Raw genomic sequence first — 22,647 nt, 5'->3', positions numbered from 1 at the left:
TTCCAATGAAGGCGAAACAGGATCTTTTGAAAGACTTACCAGCCAGAATAAAAAGAAAAAATTCCTACTCCGGGTGCCCCAAAAGTTTATCACCTCTCAATATTGTTCCAACTAGCAGAAGAGCTAAGGCCCAGGTACTAGTCACACAATTATTACAGATCACCATCTGAATAGTACAAATGGTCCAGCAAAGCACCTTTTGTCAGTAAACTGCACGACAAATCCAGGGGAAGGGCCACTTAATATAAAAGAGGCCACACTGTGGACGAGCAGGCTGCTGGAGAAAATTGCAGGCCGTTGTGCTCTTGCCTCTCCCTCTCATTTGTTTCTTTCCTCCAGCATCAGCATAGCTGAGTTCTCAACAATATAACCTTGATACTTGACATTAACGGGACATGAAAGGAACCCCCCAACTCTGAGTCCCCTGGGCAACTCATGTCACCAGCTAATCCTTTTGTGGGAAGAAATATCCATCTGGTTCAGTTCCAAGCCGGGAGAAAGACACTGGTCCCATGGAGGCTGATTGAAAAGGTTTAACCCCACATGGGTTCTGGGCAGCTGACCACATAGAGTTGAGAGGGATTTTTTTATACCTTATCTTGGGCTTTACACTTGAACTTCCTGTTCCTGTGCAAGAACATGTATTTTATTGGTTGCTGTCAGACTCCCTTAGGGCCATGTAGGGGTTATGTAGGGGTCATCGCTGGCTCTATAGGCAAAATACAAATCCTAGGTGTTTGACTGAGCTACGTTTGGTTGAAGTTTCTGAGGGTGATGCAATGAAAGGGTATTGGGCAATTCCTATTGTGGCTGAGGGCTAATCCTACCTTTAGTTCAAACCTTGCTGCAGGGAATTTCAAAATATCCTGTCTTGAATGGATTTCTGCCTGCAGTGTTTGCTTTGCCTGTGAATAAAGCTACCTAGATAGTTGACTTCTTTCAATAAGCTCTTTATCTCTTAAGTGCTGACATCTTCTGAGGGCTATTAAGAAAGGTGGGGCCTGCTTTCTGTCTCCAAGAGCATATTTCTCTCTTTAGGGCAGGGTTGTCCAAACTTGGCCCATTGAAGAGTGGTGGACCTAACTCCTAGAATTCCCTAGCCAGCATGAGCTATAAATATGAACAAGTTGCTGGCTGGGGAATTCTGGGAGTTGAAGTCCACCACTCTTCAAGGGGCCAAGTTTGGACAACCCTGCTTTAGGGAAATATAATATTCTGCCTTTTTAATATTTCCTAAAATATTTTTTCTTCTAGGAAAGGGGTGGATTTTAACTTTCTACACTTTCACCCCAGAAGCACCTCAATGCTTCCGACATGGAAGTAGTATCTTGACTCTATAGGATAGGAGAGACCAGATGTGGGTTTCAGCAGTTTCTGACCAGCTCTGGAGAACCGGTAGCGGAAATTTTGAGTAATTCGGAGAACCGGTAGTAAAAAAATCTGACTGGCCCCGCCCCCATCTATTCTCTGCCTCCCGAGTCCCAGCTGATTGGAAGGAAATGGGGATTTTGCAGGATCCCCTGGATTGGGGAGGGAATGGAGATTTTACCATATCCTTCCCCTGCCATGCCCACCAAGCCACACCCACAGAACCGGTAGTAAAATTTTTTGAAAACCACAACTGGAAGAGACACATTGATTTTGAAACTCTGGGGCCACTAGCAATAAAATGCTTTCAGTGTAGTGCATTTTCAAAGTATGTGGCATAATAAATCTATTGGTCTTCATTGTAGCAAAAGACTCTTGGTTATTTTGGTTCCAACAGACTAACATGTCAACCAGCTCTAGAAATAATTCTACAGAGGAATTATTGAGTCTGTCATTTGCACCTCTATAACTGTCTGGTTCGGTTCTGCAACCCAACAAGAAAAACACAGACTTCAGAGGATAATTAGAACTGCAGAAAAAATAATTGCTACCAACCTGCCTTCCATTGAGGACCTGTATACTGCACGAATCAAGAAGAGGGCTGTGAAAATATTTACAGACCCCTTGCATCCTGGACATAAACTGTTTCAACTCCTACCCTCAAAACGACGCTATAGAGCACTGCACACCAGAACAACTAGACACAAGAACAGTTTTTTCCCGAAGGCCATCACTCTGCTAAACAAATAATTCCCTCAACACTGTCAGACTATTTACTGAATCTGCACTACTATTAATCTTCTCATAGTTCCCATCACCAATCTCTTTCCACTTATGACTGTATGACTATAACTTGTTGCTGGCAATCCTTATGATTTATATTGATATATTGATCATCAATTGTGTTGTAAATGTTGTACCTTGATGAACGTATCTTTTCTTTTATGTACACTGAGAGCATATGCACCAAGACAAATTCCTTGTGTGTTCAATCACACTTGGCCAATAAAAAATTCTATTCTATTCTATTCTATTCTATTCTATTCTATTCTATTCTATTCTATTCTAAAACAACTTCAAGAAATTCCAATAATGGGGACCTACAAGCCCAAATATAGCTGGTAAATTACTGTAGAATCTCATTTTGCTCTGGCGTGTGCAATAAAATCAGGATCCAGGGAAACCTGTTACCAGAATGCTGCATAAAACTGGTTTCACACTGTGCTAATCCACACTTTTATTTGATTTTTTTTAGCACAGGAGCCACATACAGGAATTTTGGTCCTCCATGCGGTTCCTAAAACATTGTTGGATCAACCCATCACAATTAGATAACAAGCTCTTCAGTTTTTGACATTGCTATTTTATTTTTCAGTTAAAGGTGCACAATACTGTAGAAAGGCTTTACAAGGTTTTACATACATATCACCCACTAAATTTCTAGTAGTTGTCAGGCCTGCCTCCATACAAATCCCAAGAAAGAAAACCCCCAACTGTGAAGTGGTATATAAGTCTAAATGCTATTGCTACCAGAACCCCTTACATTTTTACCAGTAGTGGGTTTCAAATTAGTTTGCTACTGGTTTGCTTCTGTGCATGCGAAGCATCCAGGCAGGTGGATGGAGCCTCCCGATGCCACTACCAGTTTGCCTGATTTGGGGCGAACCAGTAGCAACCCACCACTGGTTTTTACCCATAAATACTTTTAAAAAATACATTTAAGGAAATATCACACATCCTTGTCTGTCTTACTCCTTGCTCAATGCTACACCATTCATTACACATTCAGTTTCTTTACTTCCATCACATATTACTCTTATTTCATTCAGCAACCAAATTTCAAAATGTTTGGTAATTCAAGGCCCCTCAGTTTGAGCCCCTCTAAAATCAATTACTGTAAAATAAATAATTTTGAAAGTGTAATAATGCGTGTCATTTTGACATCACTGTAGCTTGTTACAGATGCCTATATTAATCTCATTAGTTTACATTCAACCAGAGATGGACAAATGACCATGCAAGTAGAATTTTTTTTTCTTCATTACTCCCCAACTGGAGTAAAAGGTCAAGTTTTTATAAGAGAAGAGAAATCTAGTTTTATCATCTAACCATGACTGTGTTGGAAGAAATGTCCATCTGGGTTCAGTTCCAAGTGGGAAGAAAGGCACTGGAAACATGGAGACTGCTTGGAAGGAAGGTTTAATGGTGGCCAGAACCACATGGTTTGAAGTCCTGAATAGCTGAGCACATGGAATGGAGAGTGAGATACCCTCTTTTGGGCTTTGAACTTGCTTCCTGTTCCTGTGAAAGAAATGTATTCTAATTGGTTGTCAGACTCCTATGGGGCCCTATGGGGTATCTTTGGTTGTCTTGAGAACCAGGCTTGGTTGAATCTTGCTGGGTGATGTAATGAAGGGGCTTTGGGCAATTCCTATTATGGCTGAGGGCTAATCCTACCTTTGCTGGCTCTTGCATGAGGGTATTTCCTTATAGATAGACCTAGCTATCTCTTTATCTCTTAAGTGCTGACATCTGCTGTGGACTATTGAGGAGGGTGGGGACTACTAAGAATGAGTCTGCTTCCTGTCTAAAAAAACATGTTTCTCCATTTCTCATCCAAAGAAATATATTCTGCCTTTTTAATATTTCCTAGAATATTTCATTTTTCTAGAAGGATGGGTGCTAACTTTCTACAACTGAAAAGAACCAAGATTCCCTTACTTTGTTTTCAGACTCAGGATCTGCTCCCTGAATAGTATGTGAAGTCTTTAAAGTAACTCATAATGCAAATATAATGTAGTTACTGCCCACCTCGACTGCCACAACACTGCTGTAATTCAAGGTTTAAGCTACTGTATTATAAAATGAGAGATTGTGATCACATATCATGACGTGCTTTAATTGGGCTTGTTTCATTCCGATTTAGATAACGCATGAATGCAGCAACTGTAATTTGCAAACCACAGCATATAGCAGGGGTCTCCAACCTTGGCAACTTTAAGACTTGGGGACTACAACTCCCAGAATCCCTCAGCCAGCAAAGCTGCCTGAGGCACTCTGGGAGTTGAAATCCAGAAGTCTTAAAAGTTGCCAAGGTTGGAGACCCCTGGCATACAGCATAGCATTTCAAATCAGTCCAATCACCTATGGGTTTTCCAACAGTAGAGTTAGAGCACAGGCTATCACCACATGGGAGTCCCGTGAGGTTATGTTCATGCAAAATAATTAAGTTTGGATACTGAATCCATTTTGCACGGTACACTAAATAATCAGCTAACCCACAGGGCCGAGTTCTCATGACATAAACCACAAAAAGTTAATTGCCTTTACAATACCATATTGTCCGAATGCAACTGTTAGGGTTAACGATCATGTTAATACAGCAACAGAAAACCTTACAAGAGCCCCAGCAAGCAATCTTTTTATTAAGAAGCTTAATAACAGGACGGTGCTAGGCGGCACTAAATTGTTCTAGCGTCCCATTGAGCTGCTGCCAATAAAAGTCCCGAACTACGCAGCTTCTGCTACCATTCGATTCAGACGCTTTGGATGCCGAACCCACCCCATAAGGCGCTCCCATTGGTGAACAGGTGGGGTGACGTAGAAACAATTAATCAGACAGAATAACGCTGCGTATGACGTACTTTTTCCCATTTCGGCCTTTGCCCCGCCTACCAGTTCTTGAATTGGCCAAGCTCCCCGTCTGTCTTCAGACCACTCTCTCTTTTTCTCCCCCTCCCAGCTCTTACCGGAAACGAAAGCACATTGAGACCGCTTCGCTCATGCGCCGTGGTCGTTTCACGCGTTGGGACACACCGTCTCTCTTTTACCGCTGCTTTCCGCCTTCTTGCTAGTGGCTGCATGCCACGTCCATCAAGAGCTGACCAATAGCTGACTACGCCTCGCCTTTTGGCCGGCCAGGAAGAATTTTCTAATGGGCTTCCGTTTCTGGACTACCGGTTGATTTTGCTTAAGGCGGTCGGGTTAACTGAAGATGGCAGAGGTCGCGGGCGGACGAATCGCCGTCGGCTTTTAAAGACGCCGCCTATGGCCTTGGCAAGATCGCAGCGCCAGTCAAGGGCCGCCTCTGTCCTCGCCTCAGATCTCCTCTGGTCGTCCTATGGAGCCGGTTTTAGGCCCAAAGCAGCGCTGCCTACCCTTGTCTTTCCCGTTGCCTTTCGTAAGCGATCAGGTCCCGGCCAGGGTAAAAATGGCCAGGAAGGGGAAGGAAGAGGAAACGTTTGGCGCCGTGCTGGCCCGAAAGACCTGTACGAATTGCTGGGAGTGCAAAGCACCGCTACTCAGGCCCAAATCAAGACCGCTTACTACAGACAGTCCTTTCTCTATCACCCGGATCGCAATGCGGGCAGCGTGGAGGCGGCCGATCGCTTCATTCACATCACCCAGGCCTATCAGGTGTTGGGCAGCCTCAGCCTGCGCAAGAAGTACGACCGTGGCCTCCTCACCGAGAAGGACATTTCCAACGCCAGGAAGCCCCCTGGCAAAAGTAAAGCAGCAGCAGCAGCAGCTGCTCAGAAAATGTCCAAGAAGCCGCCTGCGTACACCTCTGGCCACCCTTCAGGCAAGCCCATCTTCAACTTCGATGAATTTTACCGAGCCCATTATGCCGAGCAGTTGGAACGGGACCGCCTGATGCGGCTGAAGCAGCAGGAATTGCAGAGGCGCAAAGAGAGCAAGGAGCAGGAGAAGTACAGTCTCTTTGAAAGTTTTCTCCTCGTGCTGTTTTTATCCAGCGTCATGATCCTCCTCCGATACCAGTGAGGAGAAAGAGAGAAGAAAGTTGTGCTAACCTCATATGCTGATCTCTTGGGGAAGCTTTGGAAGCCGGCGGAAAAAACAGAAAAACGGGGGGCGAGACATTTGTGAACTTTCTGCTGCAGGGCACTCAGCAGCTTTTGGGGTACATGAGCAATCTCTTGGGGAACCTTCATCTAGCGCCCAGAGGACTTTACAGGTTTAGAAGGATTTGAAACAAGGCATAGTTTTATGTAGTTAATTGTCCATGCTTAACAGCCTCTGGAGAAGAAATATATAGGTGCTTCCCCATGCAAAGTATTATCACCAGATGCCACTTCTATAGCATGAAATTCCTTCCTCTTCCTTTGAGTCAAGTAAGAGTAGAAGGATTTGAGGTGGTTTTTCCTTTCTTTTCACAGGGGTTGAAATGTTGCTGGTTTTGCATGGGCATATTTATACTATTGTTAAGACTTGTCCTGGATTTGGGCCCAAGGCTGCTGCAGAATGTAAAAGTACAGAAAGAAATTTGAATGTTATGAGCAAATGTTTTATTTTTGTTAAGTATGCAAATAGAGGGACAGTTTCTGGACAGTTTGACTTCTTGTACTGAGAGCCAATCATGTCTTTATCCTAAATATAATTTAATTGGATAAACTGTTTGACCATTGTGGGCTTTTTGCAGATTGTATTGTATAGCTGTACTGTGGTTTCCTTATGTCTACAAAACTACAAAACGTTCAAGCCACACACAAATGTACATTTATATGCAAAGATTGCATATAAGTGCATATAAGTGCAAAGATTGATGATGCATACATTATTGAGCTATCTTTAACTATGACATCTTTTACATCATACATTGGGGATGATTTAGAATAGTGCCAAAATGTGCTTTTTAATTGAAGATTGTGTTTTCTGCATTAATATTTCCCCCCACCCCCAAACTGCATTTCCACGGTATAACTTTCATTTATCACGTTTCTTAACTGACCCACCCAAATAATTGTGTAATTGAATTATCCCATTTTCACATTGTGTATTAAATCATTAACAAATCAAACAATGGGATTGCATAATAGAATCCCAGAAACCAGAACATAAACATAAGCCAAATTTAATATATTGTACAAATACATCTAGTTTTTTGTAAACACTTATTGTAGCCTTAGTCCTTTGTTTTTCTTTTTTCCTTCCTGTATGATTTTCATTCTGAGTCTCCTAAACTGTCTGCTGTCTGCTCCTTGTCTGGATGAGAGTGAAAAAGCGCCTGCCCTTTTTCATTTTTTTTAGCCAATAACCCCTCCCCTCTAGCAATTCTCCTTTGTTTTCAAAAACTGGAATGTTGTTCCTAAACAGTACTATAGAGGGAGTCCTAGTACTGTTCTGATCTACAACTGCTAGTGAAATCATTTAGATTCATAAGCTAGAGTGCTTTGTTCTTGAACTAGCTGGATTTAAGAAGAATGAATCCCCATATATGGATAGTGAGAGGAAATAAGTTCCTTGTGATTGATGACTGTCATAAAAGCAGCCATCAATCTCAAACTAGAAAAAAAGAGTCCGATTCTCTTGGATATGAAGAACCACCAGACTAGGAGTGAGATAGATAGATAGATAGATAGATAGATAGATAGATAGATAGATAGATAGATAGATAGATAGATAGATAGATATCTTCTGTGTATTTTGTAATTAGCTTAATTTATTTGAACTGCCTTTAGATTGTTGCTCTGCAGGTAGATTTCCATTAGATGCCAGTTTTGGACACAGTTCAGATTGTTGTTCCTGTTCATTCCTAGGATGTTTTAAGGATCACTTTCAAATAAAGTTCCTTGGAAGATACAAAAGCCAGTTTAGACGTCGTAATAACTGATGTAATAGTGGAGGAAAAAAGCACTTTGAAGCAGGATTGCACAAGAGCATATGATAAATCATAAATCAGCGAATAGCATTTTGGCTTGTCATATAACCAGCCTTCACATTTAGGGGCACTTTTCTAAAAGTGTACACACTTCATAGCTGAGCACCAATCCCTGTGTTAAATGAAGCATGGCCACAGAGAATATAAAATGCCCATAATGAAAGCTTCCTAGCTTTTTTAGTATTGTTCTCCCCCCACCCGAAGTAATACTATTTTATCTGAGACCTGCTATGAGATTTCCTGCAGTATGACAGTACACTGAAATATACCTGCTAGGATCTAGGCATTCCGTGCAACATTTCAAGGAATTCTACACACACACACACACACCCTCTCCCTACCAATCTTGCATTGTGTGGCTTAGGTTCAGGTGGAACTGCATGGTGGTCGCTAGGGCTTTCTGGAGAAGCTTGCAGAATCTCTGTTGCCTTGCCTTCACAAGCGTATCTGGATGCTGCTGTTGCCAAGGCAACGGGTGGCCCATCAGCAAGTTGGAGAGCCTGGCTGGCCCTCTCCACCAATAGCAGAGCCTGACTGGCATCCCAGAGACAGCGGCTGCTGCCTGTAACCAAGGGCTACCCATTGGCAAATGGGAAGCAGATCTTTCTTTCTCTTGCTCAACCTAAGCAGATAGAGGGCTAAGATGACTCCCCTCCCCTTCTCTCCATCAGCAGTTTCTGAGCAGCCAGTACACGAGCAAAATAACCTGTCCCTTGAGATTTCTGTGAGGATGGGGATCCAGCCAACTTTACCAGCTACAATTTGAACAAGCTGTGCTTGATTTCTAATGTGGGAGAACCCAGGAACTCAAAGCAAGGCTGAACTTTGGTTCTGTTCTTCATTTGAATGGACTTGTGGGAACAGCCTGAATTAAAGGACTGAAGTTTACGTCTGGTGTGCTATCGAGGCTTTCACAATAGAGACGTTGTGATATGTGAGATACCCTGGTGTTATTTTGAGCCTAGAGGTATGTGTTGGTGCAAACCATTCTTACCATGACGTCATATGCCAAGAATGAACAACAAACCTGTCGTATACCTAAAGTAGTCCATGAACCACCCTCGACATCTCAAGTTCTTTCAAATCTGCCCCTTATGAAATTGACTCTGAAACATGTATTCTATGTGGTTTGAAACACCCTAATTGCTTGAATTCATATCTGTAACGTTTCTGTCAAATAGCCAAAAGAAGACAACTACCCTAACGCCAAATGAGTAAATTTGTTAAGACCTAATTTTGAAACCTTAGAATTTGGCTTTGGATTTTGATCAGGTCGTGGGGAGGGGCATCTTTTACATCAATTGTCTCTAGCCGTGGCAACTTTCAGTTGTGTTGACTGTCAACCAGTTTATTTGGTATCACTGGCATAAGTTCTTCTAATTGTGGGAGAAATATAGTTTGCTGCCACTACCCACAAAATGACAACCTCAACTATGCTGAGTTGTTATGTTCTTTGTTAAAAATTATTTTTAGTGGTAGTGTAGTATCTTAGACATAGGAGTGGTATTTACAATTGTGTCTCATTTTCTCAGAGAACTGATTGTTTACAAACAAAATTTAATAATGGTGCATGAATAATTTACTAAATTTGTTACAGCCAGCCACTCCATTAAACTCTGGGCGGCTTACAAAATCCAAAGAACAATAAAAACAAGCACATAAATAGATGATCTGGACTAAAACCACCAGAACAATAAATAAAATACTAATTTGTGGCCCCACCCATACATCAATTAATACAAATCCCTTGATGGGAAGAGAGTCAGGTCTTAAGGATTTTCTGGAATGCCAGGCAAGTGGGTACCTTTCTAATCCCTGGGGGTTGCTCTTCTAGAGTGGAGACAGTGACAGAGAAAGCACACTTTCTGAAGTTTAGTGGTTTAATAGGAGATACCTAGAGTGCATCTGCTCTGAATACCAGGTGGTCAGAAACAGTTGGAGTATAACCTCGGATAACCAGGCCATATATCATGTATAAATAATAAAGATGCCCAAACTACTATAATTTAAGAATGGTAATTTCTGCCTAAAGTGAGAATTCTGCATTGATTTCCCCTGTTATCATTTTTTTTCTTGGCTAGCTATCGTATTCTCACCAGTCTTTTCCAACACCAAAGTTTAAAAGCTTAAACATGTTTTCTATTATGTTGTTTCGAAGTCCAACCTTCATATTCGTAGGAAAGGAAGGAAAGCCACTGACTGAATTACTCAGATCTTTACAGACAGAGAGAGATCATAGCATCTCAATATTTTTTTCCCCGTTGCCTTGACTGCTATCCTGTGCTAGTTCTTGACTTTCGTGTTGATAGATGATCCTAAGAGCTTCAGTTCGATGTCTTCATTGTCAGTTTGAAGGCTGTTTGCTCTACCTGTTGTCATTATTTTGGTCTTTCTTATATTTAAAACTTAGCCCCAGTTTTTTGGCTGCTCCTGGACTTTCATGACTTTAGTTTCTAGATCCTTTGCATTTTCTGCTATCAGAGTAGTGCTATCAGCATAGCATAGATTATTGATGTTTGTTCCTACTGTTTTAAAACCACATGTTCTTCCAATCCAGCCTCCCACAATATATATTCAGCACAGAGATGGAATAAATAAGGAGAGGGTATGCAGCCTTGTCTCATTCCTTTGCTGACCTGGAGCCTCAGATTTCTTCATCATGTTCCATCTAGACCAGAGGTCCCCAGTTCCTGGGCCATGGACCGGCACTGGTTCACGGCATGCCAGAAAGTGGGCCCTCAAACAAATGAAGCCCCATCTGTGAGATGCAGGCAGCAGATGAAACCACGCCCCCTTCAGTCCGGGGGAAAAATCTCATTCCATGGAACTGGTCCCTGGTGCCCAAAAGGTTAAGGGCTGCTGATCTAGACCAGAGGTCAGCAACCTGTGACCCTGGAGTCTTATGTGGCTCTTTCACCCCTCTGTTGCGGCTCCGTCACTCAAAATATGCATCACAACTGCCAATGTGTGACACCCGCCAGCACACAATTTATTAAGCTTTTCAACCCCCGGTAGGCCAACCATGGATAAATCCAAGAAAAGAAAAGTTTCAGAAGAAAACAAAATTTTTAATTCAACTACATATGCTAGTTTTCTGGGCACTTAAGAAATAGTCAGGCATGGGAAGGGTTTTGTGGCTCCCAGTGTTTTCTTTTCTGTGGGAAATGGGTCCAAATGGCTCTTTGAGTGTTTATGGTTGCAGACCCCTGATCTAGACTATGGCTTCCTGTCCTTTGTACAGGTTTCACATGAAGAACCAATGAGATGTTCTAGATTCCCCAAAATATCACAGAGTTTAATTGGTTTTATAACCAATTAAACACACATTGATTTCTTGTTAGTATTGTTTAGCTATCCCAATTATTCGGCATGCATCAGCAATAATGTTTCTTGTTCTTAGTCTTTTCTAAAACCAGACTGAACATGTAATATCCCCCTCTCCATGTAGAGCTCTAATCTGTATTGGATTAATTTAGCATTATTTTGCTTGCATGTGACATTAAGGATGTCATACAATACTTCGCAGACTCATATAATACTTTTCAGACTCCTTTCTTTGCTGTTGGTATGTAAACTGACTGTTTCCAATCTGTTAGCCACACTTGTTCTCCGGATTTGCTGGCATAATTCCGTTACAGCTTTTACTGATTCTTCCATTGTTTGCTATTATATTCTACCAATTCCTGTACACATCTGATTTGATAATGACTGGGGTGCTGATCTAAGTTCATTTTTTAAATATTGGAGATTCTTGTAAATAGATATATAGATATCCTTCGGACCTTCCGCCGCAAGCTTAAAACATACTTATTTAATTGCGCAGGACTGAGCTAGATTTTAATTTACGGGTTTTAAATTGGGTTTTATTCTTATATTTTTAATTATTAGGCTTTTAGAATAAGTTTTTTAATTGTTTTTAGACTGTATTTATCTGTTTTTTAAATGCCTGTAAACCGCCCTGAGTCCTTTGGGAGATAGGGCGGTATATAAATATGAATAATAAATAAATAAATAAATAAATAAATATTTACAATTACAATTACGATTAAATATTTTCTAAAATAACTTAGATAGTGGCATCTCTATTGAACAGAACATAAGCACACTCTATCTTTCTTTGATCTTCTTTGAGTCAATTATTACCTGTTCTTTGAGGGTGATTTGAGCTTGGAACTTCCTTCCGAGATTGAAGATCTTTTGGAAGACTTTCCTTGTTCTGTTCCATCTTTGATCTCTTTAGAGATATTGGTCTAATATTGCTCCTGTTTTTTTCTCAGAGCTTTCCAAAATTCTTGGTTAAGTTCATTCTTGAGATCTTTTGTCTTCCTGACTTTAGTTTTGCTTGTTTTCTTCACAATTTCCACCATTTGTTCTCTCTTGTTTGCTGCCTATTTCCTAGTCTCTTTTCATAATCATCCTTAACAACTTCTTTGAATTCATTTCACACTTCCTCTGGTTCCCCATGAGCAAGGTTCAGCACATTGAAGTGATTCCTGATGATTTCCTTAGCAAAGTTGAGTATATACAGGTAGTCCTCGACTTACAACCACAATTGAGCCCAAAATTTATGTTGCTAAATGAGACATTTGTTCAGTGAATTCAGTTAGTGACCTTTCTTGCCACATTTGTTACATGAATCCCTGCAGTTATTAAGTTAATAACACGGTTGTTAAGTGAATCTGGCTTCCCCATTGACTTTGCTTGTCAGAAGCTCACAAAAGCTGATCACATGACCCTGGGACATTGCAACCGTCATAAATATGAGTCAGTAGCTAAGTGTCTGAATTTTGATCATGTGACCATGGGGATGCTGCAACAGTCATAAGTGTGAAAAATGGCTATAAGTCAACTTTTTTCAGTGTCGTCGTAACTTTGGTCACTAAACAAACTGTTGTAAGTCGAGGACTGCCTATACCCAAGACTATACTGTGGAAAGTGGTTGACAATGTTCTTCCCCTTTGCTTGGCTTGAAGAATAAAAAAATAATTGGATTGGCAAAAACTGGCAAGTTGTACTCCTACTTCATTTTGCTTTCCTAGGCCATACAGGATGCTTTCTCCTTACTATTTCCAACTTTGGCATTTCAGACTCCTCCGGAAGCTCTATACCTTACATATTCTGTCAATTAAAAATTGAACTTGACCATACAATTCATCAACCTACTTTTGGTCTGCATCAATTGTTGGAACATAAACCGAGACCATGGAAAACCCTTGAATTTAGTGTTTCATCTAATTCATATTATTTGGTCACTGACTGCATTTTATCTGAGTACTGTTGTTGCTGTATTTTTCCCGTCTGCGAAATCAACATTGTTTCTTCTTTTTATAGCAGTGTTCAATCCACTCTATTTTAATTTGTTGATGGCTAGCTAGTTACTGTTTACTCAAGTCATTTACTCTCTTCCTGTATTGAACTTTCCATATTCCCTTTGTAATTCTGTCTTTGCAGGTTTGGATTTTCCTTTTCTGCATGGCAACTCAGCAAGTAAGAGATCTGGAAGGCTTTAATCTAGCTGTATCATAAACACCATTAGTACTCCAAAAGGCTCTCAACTCTTCCCTTCCTTCTTCCCTTCCTTCCTTCCCTCCCTCCCTGCCATTTTAAAGGTTACCCTATTCTAAACAATTTTGGGAAGCTTACATATTAAAAGTCATGAACAACAACAAAAGAAGAAAGTGCATGTCTTCAATAGCACAGTATAACACTCTCACAGTATAACATAGTATACCTCATCAATAATCTTAACCCCAGACCTAAAAGCAAAGCCAGGTTTTCAGGAAAGTTTGAAGGAATTGCTATTTAAAAGCCTGGCTAAGACTCTGAGCTTGTCGATCAGAAAGTGTTGTGACTCATCCTCCCTCCTCTCCTCAGCCGGACCCCTTCCATCTCCAACCGGGCCTGTTATCAGACTCCGAGTCTGATAATGAAGATGAACAGCCTGTCATGCCTCCAGCCCCTGGCCCTGGCCCTATGCCCGGAGAGGATTCCAGGAATGAACAAACAAACCCGATAAACCTCACTCATAAGGCGTGTGTTCCTTTGGCTCAGCTGTCAGAGGAAGTCAGCCACGGATTGGAATTGCTCGGGCCTACTCCTTCTGACCCCTCCCTTTCCCAAATAGCAGAAGAGAATTCAAAGTGGGAGGATCCTCGCTTCCGGAGATCTGAGAGGCAACGCCAGCAGAAGGAAGGGAGGGGCAGGCCTGGATAAATGCTGAGTCATGGAGCCACACCCCACAGCCTATATAAAGGACCTGCTTTTGGCATTCCAACCTTGAGTCAAGCAAAGTCTCATCTGGTTTGCTGATATCGGACTCTATCACTGAAGTAACAACTTGGACTCCTGCCTGCCCTGATAAACCTCAAAGGAATTTGGCAAGCTGCAGAGGCTTCGTTGCCACATTTGATACGGACTTCCTTGACCCGGTCGTCGGAGGGGGAGTGGGACACGACAGAAAGGTCAGCAGTTCGGCGGCCCGAATCCCTAGTACAGGTCTCCTGCATGAGCAGGGGGTTGGACTAGATGGCCTCCAAGGTCCCTCCCAACTCTGTTGCTGTTAGACTAAACCAGGTTGTGAATTTGTTTCAATGATATTTGAATGAAAAACTCCATGGTACATGAATCACCAATAGTAAAATTGGGAAGCTCAGAGTCCTTTTGGATTAGAGTGGTTTGTAAGCCTCAGTAAATGAATAAATAATAAATAAAGCCATTTTCTTTCTACTAGCAAACAAAGCGAAACACAGCCTGGAACATAATCTTGAATGTGGGATGGATCTCCCTTCAAGATTCTTCCCTAAAATTACTTGGACTCTCAAGAAATAACATCTCTGTGGTTTCTCCTTTATCTATGTTTTCTTACTATTGCTGTTGGTTTGTGGTTATATCCAGTGCTTGTTAATTAAATGCACATTTTATGTTTTATTAGTAGCAATATTCAAAATACTCCCCCCCCCCCGCCAGCTTTCAAAAATGTCGCTGTTTATCCGACTTGTAGCACCTTGCCAATATTTTGTCTGGTGCTTCCCCTAAACAGCATGGCTGGCCATGCCAAGGGAACTCTCTGCCAGCTGCTCCCATTCTATGCGCATGAGCCTTTGGCAATGCAGATTTCTGTGAGATTGAACATTCCCTGTCCATTTATCCTGGAGGGCTCCAGGCTGCTGGCCCAAGTCCTTCCAACTGATCCCAGCCTATGTGGAATTAATACTGAGCTTAAAAATGCAAGCATCAGCTCCCTTGTGTGTTGGCTCCTGGCCACCAAGGAAAAACTGAGGCGAATGGAAAGCCACTGGAGTGGAGTGTTCAAGGACTGGAGCTGGGCCAGCAAGACCACTTTCAAGTCTACCCACAACCATGAGTGACTCTGGCCAGACACACATTCTGAGTCACAACTCACAGGACTGTTCTGAGGACAATATAAAGGGAATCTGTTCTTTAGGCTCTCCAAGGAAAAGAGAAATATAACCCCACGCAATGGCTGGGAATTTGCTTAGCAGACTTGTTGCTTCAAGGCAAATGTTCTCAGACTATTGCTTTGATGGACATCATCAATCTTAGCTTCTCATTATTTTTTTTCAATACTGTACTATCCTTTTCTGATTCTAGAAGATCATCTTCCCCAGCCTCCCCTTTCTTTAAACCTCCTTGTACAGTTGGCTACAGAAAATAAAAAAATCCTTAATTAGATTCGGTGAAGATCTGGAACAGGGGTGTCAAACTCGCGTTGTCATGGCGGCGTTGCGTGATGTATCAGGATTTCCCCCCCTTTGCTAAACCAGGTGGGGGCGGAGCTAGCACATGATGCATTTGGCCCACGGGCCGCAAGGTTGATACCCCTGATCTAGAAGATGCATTCTCAAAACACAATAAGCTTAGTCCTACCATTTCTTTTAGTTTCTCCTAGGTTTTCACGAATAGGTAGTACTTGAAACCATTCATTTAGTGACCAAAGTTACACCGGCACTGAAAAATATGATCTATGACCAGTTTGCACAGTTATGACCATTGCATTATCCCCACGGTCACGTGATCAGAATTTGAGTGCTTGGCAACCTGCAAGTATTTATGATGGTTGCAAATGGCCCAGGGTTGGGTGATCACCATTGGCAATTGCAGTTTCCCAGCTGGCTTCCTACAAGCGAAGTCAATGGGGAAAGTTGGCTTTGCCTAAGAACCATGTGCATTACTTAAGTACTGCAGAGATTCGTTTAACAACCATAGCAGTCACAAAATGGGTGCAACTCACTTAACAACTGCTGTATTTAGCAATGAAAATTCTGGTCTCCATTGTGGTTGTTAAGTCAAGGACTGCCTGTAAACTTTCTGCTTTAATATCTTCTAGTTTTTCATATTTTTAAAGATCTGATATATCTTCTATGCTTTTCCATTGACTGTGTCCCATCCTCCTTATGCTGGCCTCTCTAATAAAAACTTGCTTTGATTTACTACGCTTACTGGCAGAAATTAAAATAATAAATTAAAATAAATAAATAAATAATATGGGTTAGATTTGGGGGAACGGTGTCTATATTGTAAATCCAATCCGGTTGGTGTGTTTATACTTAGATATTAGGTGAACACAGATGACAGCTTCACTAACCAGTTATGTTGCCCAAATAGTATCTGGAATGTTTGTGAACATTTTAATGCCACGCCATGATTGACATGGCAGACAGGATGCAAAAAAACTGAGCAATACATGACAAGTTATTTTTATAATCATCAGAGATATACTATTGCAACCAAACCGTATAAACGCCAGAGCAGCCCAATTTTCCAATTCTAGACATGTCTTGTTTTGTAGCAACTATTAAATGGTATCAGACGGAAAATAATAAATGGATGTCTACAGAACAGGCAAGAAGAGCAAGTGACATCATGTAGGCCATTATGTCATCCAACAAATCATGTGAATAATGTAATTTGCCTTTAATTCCTATCATGTGCCCAATGGTATCATTACTGGATTCAGACATTGTGCTAAGTTCGTACTTTGGAATATTTGCTTTCATTTTAGTGCAATGTTTCTCAACCTCAGTAACTTTAAGATATGTGGACCTAAACTCCCATAATTCCCCATCCACACAACTTTAAGGTTGAGAAACATTAGTTTAGTGTATTGTGTGAACTCTATTCCTCTCCATGTTTTAGCTCAAGCAGGATCTATTCATTCAGTCATTGGATGCTTGATTAAGAATGCAAGACCTATTCTACTTTCCCTGTTCCCCACCAAGACTCTTCAATGCACTTTTTAGTCCTCCTGATAAAACCCTGTCTCTCTGGATTTTAATCCCAGGGCCTTTCTCCTCCTCTGTTTTCTCAGATCCTTAAGCACACCTGAGAAGCTAACCATTACAAAGATCTACCTGATACTGGATTCCTAGAAAAAGACAAGAAAATTATGTCTTGAAACCCAACACAGTTGAGTTGAGAGGAGATTCATTACTGTTTCTTACTCATGCCCAGTGGCATTCTGTACTAAAATGCTTTCCTTAGAGTGTATCTGTGACTCGGGAACTGAAGTCACTTCTACTTATCTCTCTGGCATAGCCCAATTCATCTACACAACGGATATGTTAGACTAAGAAAGACATTGGCATGCTCTTCCATTGAATTTTGCTGAACAAGAATTCCAGCCGGATCTCCAGGATTAAATTCCGTTTGCAGTCAGTTTAAAACAGCAGATACCAAGATGATAAAGAAATAAACATATTCTTTATACTGTTATTTCTTATTAGAATTATTTATTCATTTCAGGGCTGTGGGGAAGTACAGTATATATATTTTTTAGTTTTGTACTTGCCAATTGCAGGGGTCTAAGGCTATAAATAATATTGTTGTATTAATAGTAGCAGTTAATAAGAATAAGCATGTCACTGTAATTATTTTTTCCTAATTGTTTTGCTCACATTTTTCTCAAGAAGCTTTAAAGCAATCTTCTAGGGATAAGTCAATTATAACTGACTCCCTATTATACATGGCAGGTGCCAATTGGTAAGTTATCTAGACCAATTTATTGATGTTGTAAGTTGTTTTATTTAGAACATGGATATGGTATCTACTCTTTTTAACAGATCTTGCATGAAATTGAGCTCTTGCACAAATCCAGTCATTAGTGTTAATACAGTCCAAGTCATAATGCTTATTTACTTCCATTCAGGACCCTGGAGAAGCAGCCAAATTTAATGTGTTTCAGAACACAAACAATACTTTTTATTCAATCAGGGTCTATTCCCATCTTCCCTCCTACTTTCCCCCTTCTGACCTGGTGCTCAGGCCAAATCTTAATTTGCAGCAATAGCCAGAAGATTGTGCTGCCTCCCAGGGGATTCTTTTGGTCTTAATCCCTTGGAATGAAACCTCTTTGGTAGCCTGCTGCCTGGCACCTGTGGAACTCTCAGCTGGATTTTCCTACAATCAGCAGAGGGCACTGCTACAGCTTTTAAGTGGGCCGTTCTTTTTTCTGGAGACTATGCTGAAACAGATACTCTCCCCAGTATTTCTCAACTTAGGCAAATTTAAGACATGTGGACTTCAACTCCCAAAATTCCCCACTGAGAATTACTACTGGGGGTCTCCTGGGAGTTGAAGTCACACATTGTAAACGTGCCAAGATTAAGAGACACTGATTTAGGGAATGAATTGACACTTACCCAGCAGCCCTTCACTTCAGCTTTAGAAAGACATTTATATCTTAGCTGCTAGATAACGAATAATTCATTTTTCTGAGCAAAGTTTTTGCAACTCGGATACATGGTGCCTAGTAGTAGGAGAGGACAATACATAATAAGGAAAAGCCAAGTCATGTTATGCTTTCAAACAAAGCTGGCAAAGGCTGTCCACAGACTGGCATGCCTATTTCCAGAATGAATACGGGATGGATCTGAATGTGCAACCATACTTAGGTAAACATAGTAACTTTCTATGTTCTAATTGGCATAAAACCCTAGACACTAGTAGAATAGCATCAAGTGGTTTGTAATTCAGCATGTTTTGGGAGCCAACATAATCCTAAACCCTAATATGATTATGTTGGGCCTATCTCAATATTTAACCACAGCAAGTGTAGGGGGAAACCCAGTCTTGGAAATTCCTGCTGAGGGAACCCCAACATGAAGACAAAAGCAACACATATTCTGCCTTCCTGCGAAAACCATGGCCCCACGAGGTGCCTCTCCCACATATAGAATAACAAGCTTTGAAAACGCTGCATACAGAAATGTAGTATTTAAATTTATTCCAAAGAATATTTTAATATTATATATATATATATATATATATATATATATATATATATATATATATATATATATATATATATATATATATATATATATATATATATATATTCCACATTTATGTTTCCACACTTATGTTTCCAAAAAACATTACATGGAAAAAAACGTTCACGAAGACAGCATGAGGTCTACCTTGAAGCTGCTGGGGGCACTGCCAGAATCGGATAACCCCTGGGAAAGACACCCCCCCCCTTTCACACATGTATAAAGTTTTGCAGCAAAGTCCCCAAAGGAAAAAAAGAAAAAAAAAAGAAGAAGAACCAGTTCCGGCTTGTGCATTACGTCATTGAGGGAGGGGATCCAGTGAAGTCCGAGAGGTAGAGGAGACTGGAAATGGCCCCTCCTCCCCTCCTGCTGTCCCTTCCATCTTGTGGTAAAATTGAAGGAGCAGATTTACATTCCAAGAGCGTGTTGTGGCCTCTAGGCTTGTTTGAGATACTGAGGATTGTTTTCGATGGTAGGATCGGTTTGCTCTTTTGGTCAATGAGAACCCACTCCTGCTTCCCACCGAAGAAAACCAGGATCTGGGCACCTGCAAGGGCCAAACCAGGTTATCACAGCAGGCTATTTTGTTTTTGAACCTAGCCATCAAAAATAAAAACAATTCAGCATCAATGCTAGAAAACTAGTGACTTTAAATTTGCATGCATTTAAATGAATGAACATATACTTGAGAAATGGCCTTCTCTTGTTCCCTTTTTCTTGGGAGCTGAAATAGATTTGAGTGGAAATTTTCAAGCAGATGTCGATAACTCAAACATCCTTGTAAACGCTGGCACAAATATTCTCCTAATGTAATGCCCTCTTCCTCTATTCTTTCTTTCATTTTTTTGCAATTAAACAATGGAAGCAAATCCATGAATGAGGCGTCTAACATTGGCTGTAAGACATGAGAGCATAAAGCAGATCTTCTCATTTCAGAGGCAGTATACCTTTAAGAAATAGTTGCTGGGAGCAAACTACTGAGAGATGCTCCATTCATAGGCTTTCCCGAGCCTTCTGATTGGCTGTGACTGTTACAAAGAAAATGCCAGACTAGATACATTGGGCCTTGAGTGTGACCCATCCACATGAATTATAGATGCTGCTGGACTTAAAGGATACAAGGAAAAAAACTGTCTGTGAAATGTTAAACTTGGCCAATGAATACTTCAAAAAAAAATTTGGCTCACGTTTTCTGGCAAAAGGTACTTTTGATATTAAACCCAGAGTTTGGAAATAGGGTTCCTTTCCAACTGAGTTTGAAATTTCAGACCAAGTTGATGCAATGTCTTATTTTAGCTGTCCAGCATCTTACCTCTGAAGAGATAGGAAGGTGTGCATGGAGGGGGGGAATTCTCAGGAATGGATTGCATTACATGGCATTGCCTCACATACCAACCCACCCACCCTGCGCGCTTTCCTCTTTGTTGTCTGGGTTTTGTAGCTGGTCCCTGCCCGAAGACAATATGTTATTGTACTGACTGGCTGGTGAATCTAATGGAGAAAATACAAAAGACTGGAACTGAACTGGGGATTGTTTACATTCTAGCTTAGGAGAGAAATCGGAGACCGACCTCCAAGTCTAATCGGGGTGAGAATAGGATAGGATTTCAGTTCTGAATGAATGCTGGCAGCATCTCATACCAGGAGCAGAAATCCTTTCCTTCATTGTGATAACCTTCCTTGTCCTCTTTATAACTCCACCATCCACGCTGTGCTCCAGTTCCCATGAAGACTGCTATTAAGTTCCCATGATGACTGCAGCAGTACCTTTGTGAGTTGGGAAATGCCCTGCTGTTTGGTGGCAGGAAATATACTTATTTAGATTTCACCTCCTTCTTCGCTGTTTCGTTTTGTTTTTAAAGAGAAAAATCAACCCTGAACTCTGATATCCCACAACTGGAAATGATGGCAGAAGCTTTTCTTAAAGGCGCTTCCCCCATTGGAACAGAATTTCCTGCCTTCTTTTAGTAGAGAGATTAGGGGCTTGGTTTTGCAACCCAGGATTTGAAAAGATGCCCAATGGGTCCTTCCTGGTACAATTTCCACCCACCCACCCCCAAAACCAGCTGCGGTGGGTTCAGTTGCAGGACATCATTACCCACTGAGGCAGGAAGTAGCCATTCCTCACTTGGTGAGCCTGGGCAATTTGTCTACTGATCCGGCTCAGTTACACCTTTCATACTTTCTCTTCACAAGCCACCCAAAGCCCCTTTCTCTACTGCAGAGTTTCCCAACCCTGGCAACTTTTAAGACGTGCGGACTTCAACTCCCAGAATTCCCCAGCCTGCATAGCTGGCTGGGGAATTCTCGCAGTTGGAAGTCCGCATGTCTTAAAAGTTCTTCAAGCTTGGGAAACGCTGCTCTAATAGGAATGGCACAGTTGACTGCCACAACCTCAAGATAAGCTCAGCTGCCCTTCTCTAAATGGGTCTCCTACTATCGGTCTTCACAAACTCAAGCCTTGCTGGAGCTGAAATAAAATCTCATTGCACAGAAGCGAAAAGCGAAGAACTTTTGATATTTGAAAGTGACATTTCAAGGCTTGGGAATTTTGATTTTTTTTTTTTGAATTCAGTTTTGTAGAAAAGCGTTACAAACAACCTTGACCTCAGGCTGAAGAGGGTAATTTATTTTCTGGCCAGCTCTGAGGAGGTCAGAGAGCTAGGGCTGTCCGTTGGGAATGGCCGAATGCACCCTTATATCCCTCAGCAGGGAAATAATAACAGTACAGTATTTATCCACAACCTGGAAGGCTACTGCAGGGAGGAAAAGCCAAAGCAGGGACTCAGTCAGAGATACTGTGGGCAGCCTCCACAGTAGGAGATTATAAAAAGTGATCCATTTTACATTCTAATCAAGGAGAGTTTTGCTGTAGACCGGATATGTAGCAAATGGCACTCCTAGCCACCGTTTATCCTGCCTTCACTTTTAACGGGATCTTGACATGGCTAAACGTCACCTACATTGTACCCTCTAAGTCCAATCACACCTATAATTGCTCGAGGGGAAGGGATTAATATTAGGAGAACCTTTTTTTTTTTTTCCAGTTCAAATCTCCCTCCCTGCTGTCCCCAGAATTTCATCCTTCAGGTTTTTTGTTTTTTTTTTAGCAAGCACATCGAATCAAGAGAAAAGTTTGCTTGAAAATATTTCCTTGCTCCCTCCCCCACCCATCCTGGAAGGCATGTTCCCCATAGAGCAATTGTGGGGCTTGCCTCGTCTCTCCCGTTTATGCATACCCTGTTGAGACCGTGTGCCTATGCTGGTACTACTAACCCATTCTCTAGCCGTGGCATAAACTTTGGGCTAAAA

General features: G+C 41.4%; 1 protein-coding gene across 1 annotated transcript; it reads left to right on the top strand.

The window, feature by feature from the left end:
• Positions 1 to 5,193: 5,193 nt before the first annotated feature.
• On the top strand, positions 5,194 to 6,794 carry DNAJC30 (DnaJ heat shock protein family (Hsp40) member C30). Its single transcript, XM_058164568.1, has one exon. It carries the CDS (start codon positions 5,416 to 5,418, stop codon positions 6,148 to 6,150), a length of 735 nt encoding a protein of 244 aa, XP_058020551.1. The 5' UTR covers positions 5,194 to 5,415; the 3' UTR covers positions 6,151 to 6,794.
• The last annotated feature ends 15,853 nt before the right edge of the window (positions 6,795 to 22,647 follow it).

The sequence above is a fragment of the Ahaetulla prasina genome, chromosome 1 (genome assembly GCF_028640845.1).
Source record: "Ahaetulla prasina isolate Xishuangbanna chromosome 1, ASM2864084v1, whole genome shotgun sequence".
Classification (NCBI taxonomy): Eukaryota; Metazoa; Chordata; class Lepidosauria; order Squamata; family Colubridae; genus Ahaetulla; species Ahaetulla prasina.
The sequence above is the reverse complement of the archived record's forward strand: the minus strand, read 5'-3'. Positions and strand labels throughout refer to the sequence as shown.